The sequence below is a fragment of the Colias eurytheme genome, chromosome 28, assembly GCF_061535395.1.
Source record: "Colias eurytheme isolate Ceu_HAF_F1 chromosome 28, ilColEury1 Martin Lab GWU primary, whole genome shotgun sequence".
Classification (NCBI taxonomy): domain Eukaryota; kingdom Metazoa; phylum Arthropoda; class Insecta; order Lepidoptera; family Pieridae; genus Colias; species Colias eurytheme.
Genome location: NC_143007.1, coordinates 3,967,381 through 3,988,383, shown reverse-complemented (window position 1 = coordinate 3,988,383; position 21,003 = coordinate 3,967,381). Strand labels below are relative to the sequence as shown.

The 21,003-nt window shown below is 32.7% G+C and overlaps 1 protein-coding gene across 1 annotated transcript; it reads right to left on the bottom strand.

Moving 5' to 3' along the window:
• Positions 1-116: 116 nt before the first annotated feature.
• On the bottom strand, positions 117-20,718 carry LOC149896565 (uncharacterized). The gene is made up of 6 exons (XM_090117465.1): positions 20,559-20,718; positions 7,133-7,307; positions 3,803-3,943; positions 3,211-3,283; positions 2,725-2,795; positions 117-2,350 (listed from the first exon to the last, which is right to left on the bottom strand). Exons 2-6 carry the CDS (start codon positions 7,298-7,300, stop codon positions 1,835-1,837), a joined length of 969 nt encoding a protein of 322 aa, XP_089973591.1. The 5' UTR covers positions 7,301-7,307; positions 20,559-20,718; the 3' UTR covers positions 117-1,834.
• Positions 20,719-21,003: the final 285 nt, after the last annotated feature.

The following is a 21,003-nucleotide window of genomic DNA, read 5'->3' as shown; positions in this document are numbered from 1 at the left end:
AGATAGCTCATTTATCGAGGAAGGCTATAGGCTATATATCATCACGCTACGACCAACAGGAATGGAGCCACGGGGGTGAAACCGCGCGGAGCAGCAGTAAAATATAAAATCAGAACAAAAAAATAAATTCTTTATTCAATATCAATAATATCCAATTTCATCAGATTAACATAAAATCGTATCCAAACAATTCTCGATACTAAAATATTATGTAGATAATTTCATTTCCTTCTATTGAGATCTTATAAAATACATCACAATATAAAATTTGCCTTGACAGTGTTGCCAGAATTAAGTAACGTTTATAAAAAAATCGTTAAAAACAAATATGTATTGAGTTTAAATTTTCACACCTGGCAACATTTGATCACAAAACTGTAAGTCCCATAAAAAACACGTCTAAAATTTATTTTTAATATCTACTATTATTTATTTACAATACACTGTTCACAATGAGGTATTATTGATTGAATTTTGTACTTATCTCTTTAAAACTCGCTTAAATAATAAAATATCATATTGTTGCTAATTTTGATCTTTCGTATTTGTCTAATTTACGTATTTATTATTATTTAAGTCTAATAATATCTTATACATGTAATAACTATATATTTAATAACAAATGTTGTTTTGTTGGCACGTTGTTGACTTGATATTTGATTTTTATGTAGTTACGAAAATTATTATAATATATTTAGAATTTAACTACAAAGCAAAAACAAAAATTTTTAAATGATGGTAACTTTTTTGCATCTGTGTAGTCTATATGCATTAAAATGCGTTACGAACAATTATATCTATAGATATATAAATCAAACGCATTTTTTAAAGCTAGTCAAGCTTTATCTTATTTTATGGTCACCATGCAACATTAGTATTTTCCAATGTTGCCAGGACGAAAAAATCGATGCATTTTTTATCTGTATTTTCGTAACTACATAAAAATATTAAAATCCTATTAAGACTAGGTTATTTCATTTCGTTTAACGTCAAAAGTACATTGACCCCCGCGCACGCGGGAAACATATCTAAACTGTAAACTCCATTGGACTCGACTAAGTACTAAAAAAAATCGTAAAAAATAACAATGCGAAATTCTATACATTTGGCAGTTTCTATTTGCGCGATCAGCTGCCATCGAAGAAAATATATAATACTTAAAGAGAACCGCCTAACGGCACTAAGCACATTTTATGTACTAAAACTAAAAAAATACAAAATAAGCTATGCGAAATAACGAATACAAAAATAATAAAACTATCTCTTTATGATCACATTTCAAAACCCACTTTGGCACAATCACATTGTATATTACAAGCAAATTGTACCAAAAATACTAACAACCTTACCTCCATAAATAATATACATACTCTATGGTTTATTCACATTTCAAAAATGGAACAAAACCTAACGCCACAAACTACAAAATCTCTTTCCAACAACGTTCTTTACAATTTGAATTACGAATTAAAAACGTAAAACGTCACAGAGCAAATAATAAAGAGTAATAAAAAGGCGCGAAAGCGGTAACAATTAAAATGGCACTTAATCGACTATGGCGGTATTTATGGCGGCTTTTAAAACAACCATTTATCCTCCTTACGCTATATTTATAGCACTGGCCATCCAGTGGATTAAATTAAAAAAAAGCAAATTTTCTAGAACGCGAAAAAACTCGGATCTAAACATTTTGCATTTACAAAAATATAAACTTAATTAGTATTGGGCGGTCTACAACGAACCTGTATTGCGTTTCCCGCCTTCTAGAAAATTCTTTTTTTTCCCTTGGCTGTATGACATAAAGCCTTTGCCCAAAGTATTAATAATCTGTGCGTCATTTGGCGCTCGCCTTTTCAAGGAAGTCCATTTTCAAACGCAATTCGATGAGAAAAAGTTGCTTTTGGAGGGAAAATATTTCCTCCTTCTGCCTGAGTTCCATGTTTAAAATTTTCATTTTCGCCTCGTGTTCCCATATAGCGTGCTGCCGTTTCGCGGTAAAATACAATCTTTCTTCTTCAGTCGCGCTACCACAGTCGTGTTTAATTTGTTCGTCTGTTTTATCGTGATTTTGGTCTTGATTTTTTCTTTTATCGTCGTCCAAGTGGCTGAGGTTTAATGGTGTATTTGATAGTTCGTTTAGTTTCTGTAAAAAGTTTTGTTGTATGCGCGCTTGTTCTATCGCCAGGGGGTTGGCGAGGAGGGGTAGGTTGGGGAGGAGGGGGTTCAGGGGGTTGGGGAGGGGTTTCAAGGGGGGACTGGGGGATGATTGGGGGATGATTTGCACTTGGGGCTCCAGTACGTTTGGCATCGTGTCGTCGCTGTCGTTCGTTGAGAGGCGCCCGTTTGACATCTGCGGATAAGTTAATGTTTTTAATGTTTGTTATAATTGTCAATAATATTAAGTTTTGTGGATTAAATATTTTTTATCATGAATATACTCAATTTGATTATATCTTAACTTCTAAAATATTTTAAGTATTTACGGCATATTGTAAAAATAATTATTAACCGTACCTATTATTAGTTCATTTTACAGATGTTAAGGTGCGGATTTTTTTGCAATTCTTTTCGACACAACACAGCTTTGTATATAACTAATATAGACATGAGATTTTCCTTACTTTTGTTTGTGTGGTACACAAAAAAAAATTTTTTTAAATTATTAGGTAGCTACTTCCAGAATATTGTTTAACCTAATCATTATTTTAAACAAACAAAACTCACATTAACTGGTATACAGTCGTCATCCTTCACGCTGTGAGCCTCCGCGCTAGTGGTGGCGTCGTTGTCCTCACCTTTAAATAAATAAATAATTACCTATATGTAGAAAAACTATGGAAAAATTGTTTTAATTTATAATTAGGTTCATTACAAGGTTTTAAAGTAATAAGTAAGAAATAAATAATACAATAAAATTGAAAAAGTCATAAAAATATCTTTGTTTAAGCGATCGTTACTTTCTTGGATTTAAGTTAAACCAATCATACTTTTACCTTAAAAAATTATTTAGAATATTTCTTTATATTTTTCCTATCTGCTATTAAAAATTAGAATAAAATCCTACCTATCATAATGTGACAAATTATATTCACAAATTTATACACCAGGATAAATGGTAGCTGCTTTCATATGACATCTTTTATTTACAGCTCTTTCATGTTAAAGTATTAAAAATCGTTGCTATGCAGATGCAGAATAAAATTTTATTACCTTTAACGTCAAGAGGATGAATATTCTGCCACAGCATGCCATCGAGAATGCCCGGGGTTTCGTTACTTTGTTGCTGAAACAAAATAAATAAATTATTGTAAGTATATCATAATTCATAACCTTTAAGTTATCAAAATACACAATAAAGAAGGGAAATATAAACATTTGAAGTAATAGTATTCCGCTCGCAGCTTCGCAGGCGTAATTCAAGAAAAATCCCACGGGAATGAGATGTTTAATCGTGGTTAAAAGGAGCACTCTAGCGTTCTAACTATCGCTAGACGCAAAAATCACTCTCAAAGAAGAACAATAATACACATCGCATCTTACATTTCTTATTGTTCTCCTACCACATCTTAACCTGTCTAAACGGCTTCATTTACCAACTTTATGACGCATAAGAGTGTTCTGCGTCTACCACCCTATCAATATTGAAGAGAAAAGCACAATAAATTGCAAAAAACTGATGTATGATGTTATAAGCTCTGTTTACACTTATTAAACTGAGCTTTATCGTTCAGACCTATATTAAAGCACAAAAAATCACAAAAAAGCACAAAAAATCACAAAAAATGTAAAAAACTGCACGCACCTTGACCACATGCGTATCGTGCGCACGCATTTTGCACTTCTTCTTATAGTTCTCGTACCACATCTTGACCTGCGCGGGCGTGCGCGGCCGCTCGCCGCCGCACCGCTTGTTCACCTCGTCGCAGATCGTCGACCAGACTAGCTGAGGAAGAATAAATAAAAGAATAAATATAAAAAACAAATGTGTGCGTGTACTAGTGTACATACGTAAGAAGTGAAACTTCTTTGTGACCTTATTTTTCAAAAAATAATTTACTATATGCAACTTTACAGAAATACGTCGAATCACGCGTGGTAGGGATAAGAAAAAGATGGCGCGTAACGGAAAAATGTCACACGTAACGAAAAAATGTTACACTAATTTTTTTTCCAACCCCGATATAGAAGTTTCATTTCAATAAGGCTGATGTTATCTATACTTAATATTATAAAGCTGAAGAGTTTGCTTGTTCGTTTAAACGCGCTAATCTTAATATGTTTATTATACCAGTGTTATAAGTGTTTATGGGCGGTGGTGACCACTTAACTGTAGTACTATTATAACTATATATTCTGTGACTTACGTCAGGTGGTCCTGCCCGGGCCCCATTGCCAAATAATTATTAAATAATTAATTATTAGTTGTTACTCTAAATATTGGAATTACAATTAAAATTAGCTATCTTTCTCCAATATCCTTATAATTTTGCCTGTGAAGTTTATTTAACTTTTACTACATACATATTAAATAAATAAACGACGAATATAGAACCTCATTCCTACCATAACACTTGCATATGAACCAAAGCTTACTCAGCATTCCTTAGCATCGTTTTACACATATAAACATATTCATAGTTATGCTTTGATATTCGATATCTATTCAATGTTAGTTTAAACATCACGAATTATATTGAAAATTCTGTAACTACAAAGACACGAACGTCCCGCATTGAAAAAATTGAATTGGTTATTGGCTATTAAACAAACTGGACAATGAAAATCAATAAATTGTCTCGGACACTTTTTAGATATTGAATAAATCTTTAATTTAAAATATTATAACACATTGTTACTAATTTAGTTTTCTTAAACGAGCTCCTAAAGAATTACAGAAACAAGTCAAAATCACTAAAATCGATACGGCCTCTTATTTATTTATTTATAACACTTTATTGCACAAACAAAATTAGGACAAAAATAACATTAAAATACAAAAGGAAGGCATAGTTTGTACAAGAGGCGGCCTTATTGCTAAGCAGCAATCTCTACCAGGCAACCTGATGGGAAAGGAAATGTATGATGTTAATGGGATAGTGCAAAAAGAAGAGAAAAAAAAAATCTCTCTATCTCTCTTAATACTTTTCAAATATGAAATATGTTTTTAAATTTGTTGAAAATGTTTAATTTGTCTAATTTACATATGTACAAGTCTAGCTTAATTTGAGACTAGAATTTGTACGAAATTTCTAGTTTAATTGCATAGTAATTTATTATTTATTTAAATTTAAAAGATTTAAATGATATACAAAAGCGAAATAGATAATAAAGAGATGGTAAAGTGATGAAAGTTTTTGCTAATAATTGTAATTATAGTGATTAGTGGAATTAACTTTGATATAAAAAGTCTTTTTTTTAAGTGGGGAAATCTTGCATATACAGGATGTCCCACTATGGGTATACTAAGCGCGAAGAGACTTTTAGCTTTGCATACACTTATCACGTAAAAAATACTTAAACAACAAAATTACACCAAAAGTTTTTGCTAAATTTTTCCTGAAAATCCATGTTTTCTTCTCTAGCTTCGCGCAGCCGCCATATATCGCTTCGCTAATGTGAGCAATTTGTCTATGAAAATATAATCTTAAACTATAGGTCACGTGCTAGTCGCAAAGCGGGGCGGGTTGCTTGTTAGGGGTGTACACATAGAGTTTTAAGAATTCATCTATTTGAAAAAACACTGCGTCTAGAATTTTATAAGTATTTTTTACGTACTCAGCGCATGCAAAACTATAACCTCCTTTGAGCTTAGTATACCAACAGTGGGACACCCTGTATACCAACGACCCCCCGGGGAAAGAGCCGTGGGTTTTGTCGGATTGTTACCGACTAAAACCCCACTATGTTCCGTCCAGCCGCTTTAATGACGGGGCCTATATATTAAAATGTCAGTATGTTTTTCCAGACATAATCTGCATAAAATTTTCATCTAAATAAGTTTCGCTTAGTTTTGGCTTCAATCAGAAAAATAAACCCATAGCGTATTCTTATTGGCGAACATTTTTTGATATTATAATATCTTATATCTGACATGTTATTAATATAAAACTGTCGGTATATACCTACGTTATACTTTCACGACTAAACCACTGAACCGAATTTAATGAAATTGTATGAGAAGACTCTCCTAGGACTAAACTTTTTTTTTTAAATTTCACTTAGCAGCTTTAAAAAAAATATTGGAACGTCCTTACAAAAAAAAGGCGCAAAAAATATTTTTGTAGGAAAAAAAATTTAGAAAAAAAAAACTGAAAAAAGTCTCACAGATTGGGACATTTCATAACATACATGTAATAATTTCAATTCCTGCTCTACGTAATCTACGTAATCACATAGATTATTAATTAACGTTACTATCATTTGGTACCGTTAATTGATAAAATAACATTCCGTTTCACATTGACCTTAGTTTTAATCTATTTATCGTGGAAGTTGTAACTGGACTGTTTCAAGGATTGTAGGCTTAGTCCAGTATCGGACTCTTGTCTCTTAGGTTAGGTATTATACAAAAAATCAATAAAAAATAGTTTTATCACAATGTATGTAGCCTGTATGTATGTACCGACTAAACCTTACTTTTAGTATTTTCAATTTTCACACTTAAAAAACGCAATAATTGCATAGGTCTATGACAATATAGCTTTCTACACAACTACATTAATATAAAGCCAAACAAAAACACATATAAACTATGCCAACCTTTTTAATCTCATATATGTAGTTTGAAGATTTGAAAATTCTGAAATAGATTAAAGACCAACCAAATAGCTGATTTCTATTCAAGTTTGAAAGAAGAATCCATACTTTATTTTTTCACGCATAAAAGGTGGTCACGTCTGTACAAAATTTGGTAACTAGATATGTAGTTTACAATCTGGATTAGCAAATAGGCTACCCAAATACCAAGCAAAGTAAAGCCGTAGTGTCCACTTAGTAGTAGCCGTAGTGTCCACTTAGTAGTAGCCGTAGTGTATACTTGCTCGAGCATTCGCTTCTCCAGGTCGGTGAAGTTCTTCGAGCGCTCCTTGCGAGTGTGAGTGTGAGTGAGTGTGTGTGTGAGTGGGGCGCTTACCTGTTTGCTCCTGTTGGTCGCGTTGTTCGAGCGGCCCTGCCGCAGCACGTCCCGGTGCCGCGCGATCAGCTCGAGCACGGTCCGCTTCTCCAACTCGGTGAAGTTCTTCGAGCGCTCCTTGTGCCCGCGCCGCGCACGTATCGCGCCCGCGCCGCTGCGCGTCGACATATCCAGTCTGCGGGAAGATAATTAATTAATACCAAAACATATAAAAAAAAAATTGGTTGTTTGTAAAGTAGGTTTACGATCGAGATGTTTACGTGATAACGTCTTATTGGTGGCAGCGCTCGAGATGAGACGGGAGATCGACCGATCTCCCGTCTCATCGTCTCTCTCTCGTTATATGTACCTGCGATCGCGCTCGTGAGGTTTTGGTGTGACACAAGTTTCTGAACATGTCACCCGACTAAAACGATTTTAAAAACGTTATCACGTTAAAATGTAAAGGTATCTGACTTAATGACTGATCAATCAACGCACAGCCCAAACTATATACTGCCATGTTGTCTTAACTCTTAAAACAGTAAGTATTATTTTTAGTGTAGAAAAATGTCAGAACTATATCGGGTTGAAATTTGGCGTGCAGATATCCTCTATGATGTAGGCATCCGCTAAGAAAGGAATAAGATAAATTCTACCCCCAAGGGTATAAAGTAGGGGAAAGAAAATAGGTGAAAATACCCTGAAAATTTATTTTGACCAGGTGGTCGAAGCTGCGGGCAACAGCCTAGCGCTTGTAAAACTTTATATACATAAACAAAAAAGGATTTTTCAAGTATGATTGACTGCTACAAATTATCACAAATAATACAATTTTATACTTTTAGAAACATATTAATAAAATAGTGAGAAAATAGAATGCAAATAATACAATTTAAAATTAAATTGTTTTATGCATTGAGACAAAATTAATATTTTATCGATAATTATATGCCCAAATTGCCCATTTAAATTTTTAAAATTTGCACTCAGATAATTTATTTAAAGTTAATTCTATATATTCAAAAATACGAATTTTACCTCCTTACAATTAAGATAATATTGTCATACCTTTAAAATATATTTTTATATTATTTTATTTTAAATGATTATTTACCAATGTTACATAACACATCCATCATTTATGCATACACATATGTATTTAAGAATTTGTAATCATATTAATTAATATATTTTCTGCAATTCCTGCATTTCGATCGGCTCAAATGTCGTCCATTTATATGAATTCTATTAAATTTAATATAAAAAAACAAACGTTTTATTATAATGATATTAATTAACCAGTCCATCGAGATATGGAGCTGTCTCAAACCTAGGTTTTTATAGCATTTCTAATTCAGTAAACTGGTTAAGTTAGACTGGTTCTCAAGGCTTTGGTTACTTGTATAATATACATACAAAAATTCTAGATCGAATATTATAAGTGAGAATTTTTTACACATTTTTGATGCATTTTATTGTTTTTTTAAACTATTGCATGCTTTTATATCAGACTTTGAGCGCGGCGACCGAATGTAAAAATTCCGTAACGAAAAAACCTAACACCCCCCACTCCAACCGGCACAGCGATGCGATGCTATGCAATAGCTTTACCGCGGCAGTCCTCGAGTACCACACGTATTTTTTTTACACATTTTTGATTCATTTTATTGAATTTTTTGCATATTTTTACGCATTTTTTGAAATGTATTAAGTACATAAAATTTTTAACATATCTACACAAATATTTTAAAGGTGCTGAGTTTGGTTGTTTATTTGTTGACCACGGGTCAAATTTGAAAAATTATTTCACTGTTAGATAGTCCATTTCTCGAGGAGCGGAGCATTGCGGGCCAAAATCGCGGAGCACAACTAGTTTTTATGTAAATACATTTTCTCATGTATTGCAAAGAATTATGCATATTATAATTCTTTGCAATACCTACATGAGAAAAAGAAATGGTCATGGTGGCAAAATTGTTATTTTAAACGTTGATGACTAGATATTTTCGGCAATTGTGATAATCATTTTTGGAAAGTAAATGTTTATAACATCAGCTATAAAATTCACTGTAATAACTTCAGAAGACGTAATCAAATTAATAATCAACTAATATTTAGTACTTCTCCGATTACAAAAATAACAAGAAGTGAATAGAAAATGATTGCAATAGTTACGGAAGCGAAAATATCACATTATCTAGTAGTATTACTTGATTCATTTGAATATGTTTTATGCGTGTGTGTGTGTACGCATCTGTGTGCGTGAACGCATGCGTACATGTGTGTGTGTGTGTGAGTGTACGAGTAAGAGGTTTTTAAATTTCAATATAATGCTTATTAGGTATCATTTCTTACACGTAGGCGGTGGGGGTATAAGGCCTGGCTGTTAACCCCTGCCGTCGAAGGCGAATGGTGGCCACCGTTGGGTTTTAGTGGGTATGGCTTCTCGCGAGTCCCACATACCCCCTCACGCAGAAAAACTGCAGAGGGGGATGCGTAAATGCATTTTCCAACGTTAAAAAAAATTTAACGTTGTTTAACGTTGTTAACTTAATATTATAAATGCGAAAGAGTATTCGTTCGTCTTTCTCTTACGTCGCGGTAGGGGTTTTGAGATATAGATCGTAGGAGGGCAAGGGCTATTTTTACCAGAGTAAAAACATCTTTCATCCATATCTATAAAACCGTCTTCAAATGGGCAGAACCTACTGGAAGGCAGTAGCTTTCAAATTACCAAACTCTACTCAATACGACGGTTCTGATGTAAAAAATCCAAAAAAAGCAGTCAAATTGAGAACCAGCTCCTTTTTTAAAAGTCGGCTGAACGAATAGCAGCATTCGACCACGTTACATATAATATATAATATTATGTTATATTTTATTACATGCAAACGTGACTGTTGGCATTTCAACGGCATTCCTATTTAAATTGCCAAAAAAGATTATTACATTACCCCTACACGATATATCCATCGCTAATACATTTAACTGGTTATTTTTTAGGTTATTTATAGCGTCTGGTAAGTTATTTAAACCAGACTTCATTTATCAATTACTTTTTTATTAGAAAAAATGAAAATATCAGGCATTAATAGTCGTACACCATCGCTAATACATGTAACTGGTTATTTTTTAATATGTTCAGTTATTTATAGCGTCTGGTACGTTATTTAAACCAGACTTCATTTATCTATAAAAATGAAAATAACCAGAATTAATCAATAAACAAATGATTTTCACACAGACAATATTTTACAGAACTGAAATTTTCTATTAAAAAATAAAGAGACAAAACATTTATTGCAAAACCCATTTTAAATTTGTTTGTAAAAACAGGACGCTTCAGAACGCATTACGTTTTTTGGGTATATTCATTCATCATCATTCCCCGTTCAATATCTTAAAAAGCAGTATTACGTCCATTGTGGAAAAATGACAGCGCTATATAGGTCGTCTAGCGACATCACTTTCCCACACTGGAAATAATACTGCTATAAGACATCATGGTATCCCCTCAAGTCGTTATCCAGATATAAGATAACATGAAATTCTGGTAACTATTAAATTAGAATAAAAATCCGTTACATTTAGTAAGGTTCTCTTGGATTTTCCACAAATTTTCTCACTTTCTAGAAATTTCCAAATAAAATAAACCACAGTCAGAATAAATATCTATTTTTAATTCGCAATAAATCAATGCCAAGTCTCTTCATTTGTTTAAATTAACCTTTATATGTCATATACATATTCATAAATGAGTTAAATTTGGTAGTATCGTCTAATGCCGGCTACTCACGTACCTGCAGGGAAAATATCGGTTTCACGGCGGTTGGAGCAATTTCAGTTGTTCTCTAAATTGCCCCTGCAATGCAAGCGATTTCAGTTGTTCTCCTTATTGTGATGTGTATAGGCAAACACATCACAATTAGGAGCCAATTAAGGGTGCAATTCCAACATTGCCCCTGCTGCAGATACATGAGTAGCCGGCTTAAATTGCTCCTGTTTGCCTATGCACATCATAATTAGGAGCCAATTAAGGGTGCAATTCCAATATTACCACTGCTGCAGGAACGTGACTGTGAGTAACCGGCTTAAATTGTTCCTGCTTGCCTATACACATCACAATTAGGTGCCAATTAAGGGTGCAATTCCAATATTACCCCTGCTGCAGGAACGTGACTGTGAGTAACCGGCTTAAATTGCCCCTGCTTGCCTATACACATCACAATTAGGTGCCAATTAAGGGTGAAATTCCAATATTACCCCTGCTGCAGGTACATGAGTAGCCGGCTTAAATTGCTCCTGTTTGCCTATGCACATCATAATTAGGAGCCAATTAAGGGTGCAATTCCAATATTACCCCTGCTGCAGGAACGTGACTGTGAGTAACCGGCTTAAATTGCTCCTGCTTGCCTATACACATCACAAATCACAATTAGGAGTCAATTAAGGGTTCAATTCCAATAACAAAACTTACATACCCCTGCTGGTATGTGAGTAGCCCGCAAGTAACAAGCATGCATGTATAAAATGCATGGATTGACAAATTTAACCGATTAAAACCGGGTTTTAATTGCACTCAAATATGCGACGAATAAATGATAGTGTGAAAAAAATATGCTCTTTAATGTCTTCATATATCGAGATTCGAGTCATACCGGTATGAGATTTCCGGTGTGTCTGACAAAAGTACCTACTATTATTGATTTCACTTTAAAATCGTATCTGTCGTGCAACAGTTTTTTTATTTATTGAAATAGAATCATTCTTTGTACTTACAGTAATAATACCAAAGCGTACATAGAATTTAGTAACAATATGTTAACAAAAATACAAACAAAACGGAGTTACATACTATGTGCATCCAAGTACCTGATACAGAGATCTAGGACAGTATTTGTACTACTAGCAAAAATGTCAATTGTGGCATCGGAGGCCAGCACACGATTTAAAAGATGAATGTTACTGGAAACGAATGGACAGATAGATAGACAGCGAAGTCTTAGTAATAGGGTCCCGTTTTACCCTTTCGGTACGGAACCCTAAATATGAATAACAGACAAAAAAACAATGTGATGAAATTATGATAACAGTGAAAAGTTAAGAAAAGAAAAAGAAAATATTACAATTACAGCATTACAGCATAGTTCATAACAAATCAAAAACTTTATACCCATTTGTAGGAAAATTGGGCAAACACAGAAGTACGAAATATAGCACATCTAAATGGATAGAGCAATAAATACCTAAAATAAAAAAAAGCAAAAAAAAAAAACATACATTACCTACACACATTACCATACATTTGACACACACACGCGCGCGTATACACAACACACTGTTATATTTATGAATTTCACTGGACGACTACTAGCAGCTAATAGGTATACTATAATACTAGTTCGTCTTTTAGAGCTGTCTATCCTCGCAAATCACAAAGGTGACTGACTGACTGATCTATCAACGCACAGTCTAAATTACTGGATCGATCCGGCTGAAATTTGGCATGCAGATAGCCACTGTGATGGAGGCAACCGTTAGGAATACTTTGATGAAAAGGATCCTAGCCCTGGGAAATGAAAAAGGGATGACAGTTTGTAACAAGAAATTTTTAAATAAAGGATACTTTCATAATTATATAACGACATATCGATTTTAACAATCCCTACTTAATATTAGAAATGCGAAAGTAACTCTGTCTGTCTGTCTGTTACGCTTTCCCGCTTAAACCTCTGAATCGATTTTGATGAAATCTGGCACAGACAATCTTTAGACCCTGAGAAAGAACATAGGCTACCTTTTATTGCGAAATATGTACCACGGGCGAAGCCGGGGCGGACCGCTAGTTTCTTATAAGGAGATAGTTTATACTTAGTTTAACTTTAGCTGCATAGTTTTTTTTTTATTTGCCTTCTAGCTTTTACAAAATAAACTACAGTTGTTTAAAAGCATATAGGTCTTTGTTAAAACCGGCTCGTTTATTTCGAAAAAAATAAATAAATAAGGAAAACATTAGTGATACAAAATTGAATCCTAACGAACTGGCTCCCATTTATTATTTTGAGTTTTTAATTTCTAATCTATACTGTATCTATCTATTCTTCTATCTTATATCTTAATCTATACATATCTTAATTTCTCTACATTGTAACTGTATTCGTAACTAGTTGTGCCCCGCGGTTTTATCCGCATTTCTCCGCTCCTATTGGTCTTAGCGTATGATATTATAGCCTTCCTTGATAAATCGACTCTATCTCGATCTTTTTTGCTGTTGCTTCTTATTCTATCTACGTATAGTCTATACTAATATTATAAAGCTGAAGAGTTTGTCTGTTTGAACGCGCTGATCTCAGGAACCACTAGTCCGATTTTAAAAATTCTTTCGTTGTTAGATAGCCCATTTATCGAGGAAGGCTATAAGGCTATATACATCATCACGCTAAGGCGCGGACATCACGCTAACAGGAGCGGAGCAATGCGTGTGAAACCGCAGAGTATAGCTAGTAAGTCATATAATGAATGAAAAAAGCCTTCTCTACAACTGATCATTTTAGCCATTGGTATTCCTTCTAAGTTAAAAAAAAAAAAACATTATTTATATTACCTCGCCGTGCAGAGATTTTCGGAATTAAAAAATAGATCAATTTACGACTACGAGATATGTAAATACGCTTTTTGCGATCAGGACAGTTGGAGGTTCTAACATTTATAACAGGTTCGGCTTGTTATAACAAAAAATAAAATTGAGCCAAGTTTCGTTTATATAGGAGTTAACATTTTGATCGAAAAATGACTGTGCTTATTTATAAACTTTATTTAGTTACTAGCTTTCCGTCCGCGTTTATAAAGAAACACCCGCATAGTTCCCGTTCCTGTGCGATTTCCGGGGTAAAACCTATCCTATGTGTTGTAAATGGATATTTAATTTTTGTCCTGTTTCTTCAATTGATTTAATTTATGATAATAAAAGCTCAAAAGTTCTGCATCTGCATCGATTGAGCTTAAAATTTGATACGAAATTCGAGAATGAATCTATTCAATGAATGTTTAAATTTTCCAATAATTAATGAGTATATTTTCCGGTAACTTCTTTTAATTTTATTAAAAACTCTTTTATCAACGCAATCGTCCGAAAAGTTTTTTTTTGATACGTAAATTTTCAGACACAAAAACATAAGAACTTAAGTGCACTTCACACGGCCAGCGTCACGTGTCACAACAGTGCGGTCTGGTAACGGCATTATAATAATTAACATACTAGAGTAGTCTGTAGTAGAATTAAGTCGTTTTTTAATGGTATTAGAAAGGTACCACATTTCGGTTCCCACGATATTTAATTATTACTTTTCGTTTTGCGAATTCTTAATTATTTGTCTCTGTTTTATGGCCATATAACTGGTAAAGTATGTTTAATCTTAATTTATTTCGATCATTTAACTGATTTCAAAAACGAGGTTATTGATTATTCGCTTTTTATGAATTGAAAGTGCAATAATTTAACGCGATATAACATTTATCTTCTAAGAAAACTAATTTTATAATCTTCCTTATAAAAAATTTATGAGGGTAGATGTGCATTTACATACAAATTGGTATATCAATTATTAGATGTGTATGGAAAATAATTGAATGTACAGTATTTTGAAACTATTGCACATTAAGATAAATTGAAACACTATAAAATATCGTTTTATGAGGGTAAAATTGATATTGTATGATTTTTCAGTTGGTACCTATGTAAAAAACAATATATGATATTATAATAAAATTATAATATATATTTTAATTTGTCAAAATTTACTTCACTTTGGCAAAATTACTTTCGTCAAAACCTAATTTCTATACAAATACGTTAGATATTGATATAATCTTGTGCTTTCAATAAAAAATAAATTAAACTTGTCACATATCTGTTAAAAAGTTCATAATTTGTAATTTGTATGTTTATTTGTGAAAAAACCAACAATTTTTTATGTATTTTTCGTGTTTTTGAAGATTTTATCTAATTTTTGAAAAAAAAAAATTAAAAGCTTTTAACTAATTTTAAAAGCATTATTTACTATTCATTGTATTACTTAAGTATTTTTTTTATTTGTTGACCGATAGATATGCGTACGTGTATCGAAAAAAAAATTGTTCATTTATGCATATTTGTCTCCCACAGGCCACAGGCAAGATTTTTTTAATTTCTCAATAATAATAATCAATCAAAAGCCGGTTAAAACCAGAAAAATATGTATTCAGTTCAGACATTAAGTTAATACAAATATAATAAACTAGAATCTTCTAGTTTTTAAGATAAATCGAACAGCATCCTGCGTTTTATTGATCTTGTTCCAATGTGTCCTTGACAAATTGATATTTATTTTATATTTATTATTATTAAGCTTTCTATGTTTTATTTTTTTACTGGTTTATTATTTTTTGTATCTAAACTAATATTATTTAAAAAAAATGTTTTTGTATGTAGTTATGTCCGTTTTGTAAATTACTGTCACGATTGAAAATTATTTCACAAAAAAGGCTGCATTTTTCCTGAGTCACACAGGTTTTATTTTCAATTGACTTTAAAAAAGGAGAAGTTTATGAATTCGACTGTCTTTTTTGAGTTTTTTTCCTAATATCCGTTCCCAATATCGTATCTATCTTCGGTTTGACCCTACTAATGCTATCTATCTTTTGTTTTGGCGTCCCAATAAGCTTACTAGCGATAAGCTAACCTATCTCTGATCGCTATCTATGGTCTGGAGGACTATAGTCTGTCCACTATAAGAATTGCTTTTTGACAGTTCGACGGGTGATACCAGAAGTGATGTTCAAAAGATTATCGATTGTGTTACCATTTCAATTATAAATTCAAAATATTATCATAAATCGAATCAGGTACGTACTTAAATAATAATTACAACGTAAACGTACTAATAAGATATGTAATAATAAGACCATATATCTATGCATTTTATGTTAAAACTAATCTAAACTAATATTTTATTATTTATTGGTTTCTATCTTAGAATTTGGTTGTCTTTACGTTTAAATTATACAACATAATAGAAGAGTTTTTCTGTATCGGAAATATTTTACCAGAGTATTTCTATCGATTATTATAATCTATCGACCCATCATTGAATAATTCTGTGTAGACATCACAAAGTGGGCGGGAACTGTCCATGAAGTACAATAATTATTTGTATGACATTTTAACATAGACAATACAATCCTTCATAGGCGTGAAGCTGTCAAAAAGCAAATAATATAATGGACAGAGTATAACTGCTTACTAGAGGTATAATTTTCTCTTTGAATTTGTCTATTTGAGCGTCCCAATAACGTTTTGACAGCTTTGCCAGTAACGGCCGTTCCCAATATCGTATCTATCTTACGATAGATAGAACCTTACTAGCTATCGGAGATAGCTGTCTATCTATAACCGTAGTTTGAATATTGGGAACGGCCATTAGAGGTATGAAAAATAGATGTTGGTCGATTCTCATATCTAGCCAACAGGCATAAAAAATTTCATGAGAATAGGATTTCGAGAAGTATGGTAACTAACATGACACGAAAATTTTATATATATTACTAGCTGTGCCCCGCGGTTTTACCCGCAGTGCTCCGCTCCTGTTGGACTTAACGTGATGATGTATATAGGCCTACAGCCTTCCTCGATAAACGTGCCATCTAACACCGAAATTATTTTAAAATTGGACCAGTAGTTCCTGATATTAGCACGTTCAAACAAACAAACTCTTCAGCTTTATAATATTACTAGAGGTCCGCTCCGGCTTCGCCCGTGGTACATATTTCGCAATAAAAGGTAGCCTATGTCCTTTCTCGGGTATCAAAATATCTCCATACCAAATTTCATGCAAATTGGTTCAGTAGTTTAGGCGTGATTGAGTAACAGACAGACAGACAGAGTTACTTTCACATATATTAGTATGGATATGTAGTATAGATAGAGAAGAGATTTAGAGAAGATATCTAATGTAGGTACCTATTATCTGAAAGACTGACTTATCGTAGAACTTAAATAACATTTTTTTTTTGTGTGGTGTCTCTCAATGTTAGCCAGAAGGGCTTCTACATTTTAACGCGGACGCGGGGGTGAACTGAAGGTTCACCCTGGTAGCGACATGCACAAGGGCGTCCCCCCTTGACGGGGACCACGAACCTCGGCTTGAGCTGTCGCTTGAGTGGAGGAGGCCAGAAGGGCCCTAATCGGACGGGCGTTAAATAACATACTTTAAAACTTTTGATTGTTATTTGTAACGCTAGAATAAATATGGAAAACTATTAAGTGCATATTTCAGAATACAGACACGAATAATTTAAATTTTAAATGGTCATACGTAGGACCAATTTTCAGCGCATAATTATTGATCTCTGGCGGTACGAATTTCGTTATTGCTACATAGTTGTTATAATAAAAAAAAAATGTGTGCGTGTACTAGTTTACACACGCAAGAAGTGAAACTTCTTTATGACCTTATTTTTCAAAAAATAATTTAGGTTCTATATGCAACTTTACAGAAATACGTCGAATCACGCGTGGTAGGGATAAAAACAAGATGGCGCGTAACGGAAAAATGTTACACTAAATTTTTTTCCAACCCCGATAAAGAAGTTTCACTTCAATAAAGGTAGGGAAGTGAAGATGTTTGTCTCTTTATTAAGGAAAATTAGTGAACAGATTTAGATGATAATATCTGCAAATAGGGTTTCGTCTAGAATAACAGACAGGCGAGAGAAGTGGCTAGTCAGCTAAACTTACGTACATATACAACGCAATGATAGTCATAAGCATGGACGTATAAAAAAAGACGGACGCCGTATTACGAACAAACAACGTGAAGCCACCATAGTAAGCTAGCGATCGTGTAAAGACAATAAACACGCACAAACTCTCACCATAGTAAGCTAGTCGGCCGCCATTACGTCGTGAACTACCGACTGAATAACTGCGTCACAGTTTCACAAAAAATATTTAAAATGCCGTCTTGCGTGGTTAAATGGTGTCGCAACATTACAATTTTAAATAACAAAACACAAGGGATTACATTCCACAGGGAAGCAAGTTATTTCTTTTATGTTTTAATGACAAAATTATTACGGCAAAATTTATAGAAAAAAATACAGCCGCCATTGTCATCAGGACAGCTGTTGCCATGGCAACATGGCACACACACATGGATGTTTCGCCGCCATTACTAGGCTTCACTCAATGTTTAGGCGATATACCGTCCGTCTTTTTTTATACGTCCATGGTCATAAGAATAAAAATAAATCACCGAAATGTTAGGACGCGTATAACTTCCAAACGGCTACATCGAATTGGATGAATCTTTCTTTTATTTTTTCTTTATTGTGAGGAGAAGCTTTGTATGAAAAAAATATATGTAATGGCGTTATGAAGTTCGCGGAGTCAGCAAGTTTTTTTTCAATACAGAATTACAAATCAGTCTTTCAATTACTCTTTTAGATATACATAATATCTATATTATTATATATTTAATATTTATTTATATCCTACTAATATTTTCATCCCGGAAATACCACAGGAATGGGCAATATGCGGGCAAAAACGCGGGCAAAGCTGCGGGCGGAAATAGAGTATCTCTATATACTGTATATAAAAATTCTCGTGTCACAATGTGAGTTACCATACTCCTCCGAAAAGGCTGGATCAATTCTCGTGAAATTTTATACATATGCATAAAAGTAATACATTTAAATAAAACATTATAATTAAAGGTACCTACTAGCAGTTCACCCCAACTCTCAAATGAGGAAAATATTTTTAAAACCAGTTGGCACTTTTGCAATTTATTCATATTAAATTTTTTTATTTATAAACATCCAAAAACTAATGTTTCCTAATATTTATAATGTAAAAGTTAAATATGGGACTGTTAGAAAATTTTTCACCGAACAAATGCATAAAGATTTTAGAAAATTTTATTGTCTTGTAACATATTATTGTGATCTAAATTTGAATATTATATAACCTATATATAGGTACATATATATTATTACTAAAATATAAATCCCTACTAATAATATTATTATAAATGCGAAAGTAACTGTCTGTCTGTTGTGCTCTCCCGCTTAAACCTCTTAACCGATTTTGATGAAATTTGGCACAGACAATCTTTAGACCCTGAGAAAGAACATAGGCTACCTTTTATCAAAGCACCGCGAAGCCGCGGGCGGAAGCTAGTATTTAATAAAAAGGGATAAAAAATTATTTTTGCAAGCATTAAACAAAAATTACAAAAAAAAACATCAATAATACGTGAGAATGAATTAAAAATTCAAACTTTGAGTACTTGTTTCTTTTACATCTGAATTACCTTTTATACAAATAAATCAAATTTATAGACAAGTAGAAGTACAAGTCATTTTATCATATAAGATAAATTGTTAAAAATATCTTAATCTTAAATGCATAATAATTTATGTGATTAACAAAATTCATAATGTGATGAAATAATAAATGAAAAGACAATCATAATCTCCACTTTCTACAGACAAAAAACAACAGTAGTTGTTGAGAAAAAAAAAAAGATTTCTATCATCTATAGCTTTAGCCAACAACTGTAAAAAAAAACTTAAAATTGGCATTTGGTGTGAGATAATTAATAATATTATGTAACTTATTTCATTATTACATGATAATACTTCTTGTTGTGTACGAGATATAAAATATTTCTATCTAAATATAAATTTTGTCTTATCAGTAAAATCAATTAAAATATTAGATAATAAAATTGAATAGTTTTGAACTGTCCGTTCAAAAAACTACAAAATTATCTATGATCTGTATAGGAATGTAATAAATAAAAATACAAAATATAAAATGGCAATAGATTTTGGATTTATAAAAAAAAACATCTTAGTGACGTGAAAATAAAAACAAAGGTAAGTATGAGAAATTATTATCAGACAAAGATTATTTTGATGGTATTTCACTGATAAAACAACTGTTTTGTTTTATTGAAACACAAAAAAATATATTCACTGACCTTTTTATTAATCCCGAGTATTCAAAGGTTCAATTCCTTAACACCACTGTTAAACACTAACTAAAATAATCAGTAAAAATATCCCTAATCAATTAATTTTCGTAAAAACACGATAATATTCAGTTATATAGCTTTATCTAGCGGTTTAGCGCCAATCAATGGTTTAAATTTTGTACTAATTGAGATAACAGATATTTTATATTTTGATAACTCTAATAGTATAGTTATAGCGGCAACCTAAGGTACGCGACAATATAGGCAACGGCTAGGCGATTAGTAATAAAATTATACACGACACAGCGTCAAATTACGCGTCTCTCGCCTTTAGTTAAAAGGTTAACAGGCAATTGACTACAGTTTTTTTAATCAGTTAAAAATAAGGACTCTAATGCGTTCGCTCTATAAATTTGATCACTTACCGATGCTAACGGGTCGCATTCCACGGTTCGCGAAATGCGTGGGCTCGTATTTTCATCTTGTTCACGTAATACCACTACACGAATTACTAATATTTTGTATCGAAATGCAAGTGGTTATAAAAAAATAAATGATCACTGTTACATTAGAAGATCTGTCAAAGTTGACTTTACTCAAGTGGCTGTGCCAAATTCCATAGACAAATCATGTTGTTTATAAATAGAAATGCAGCCTTTGCTACTGCCCGCTAGATGGCACCAGTGTTCTAAATTCTAAATTATTTTAAAAAGAAATCGAGCAGTTTTATGAATTTTTTTAAACTATTATTTATTTGAAAGTTTCAAAAATAATTAAACCCTGAATATAGTTCATACCTACTATATGTTACGTGTATATTTTCTATTTCCGTAAAATAAAAGTACAACTTCGAAGGTAGTAATAATAATA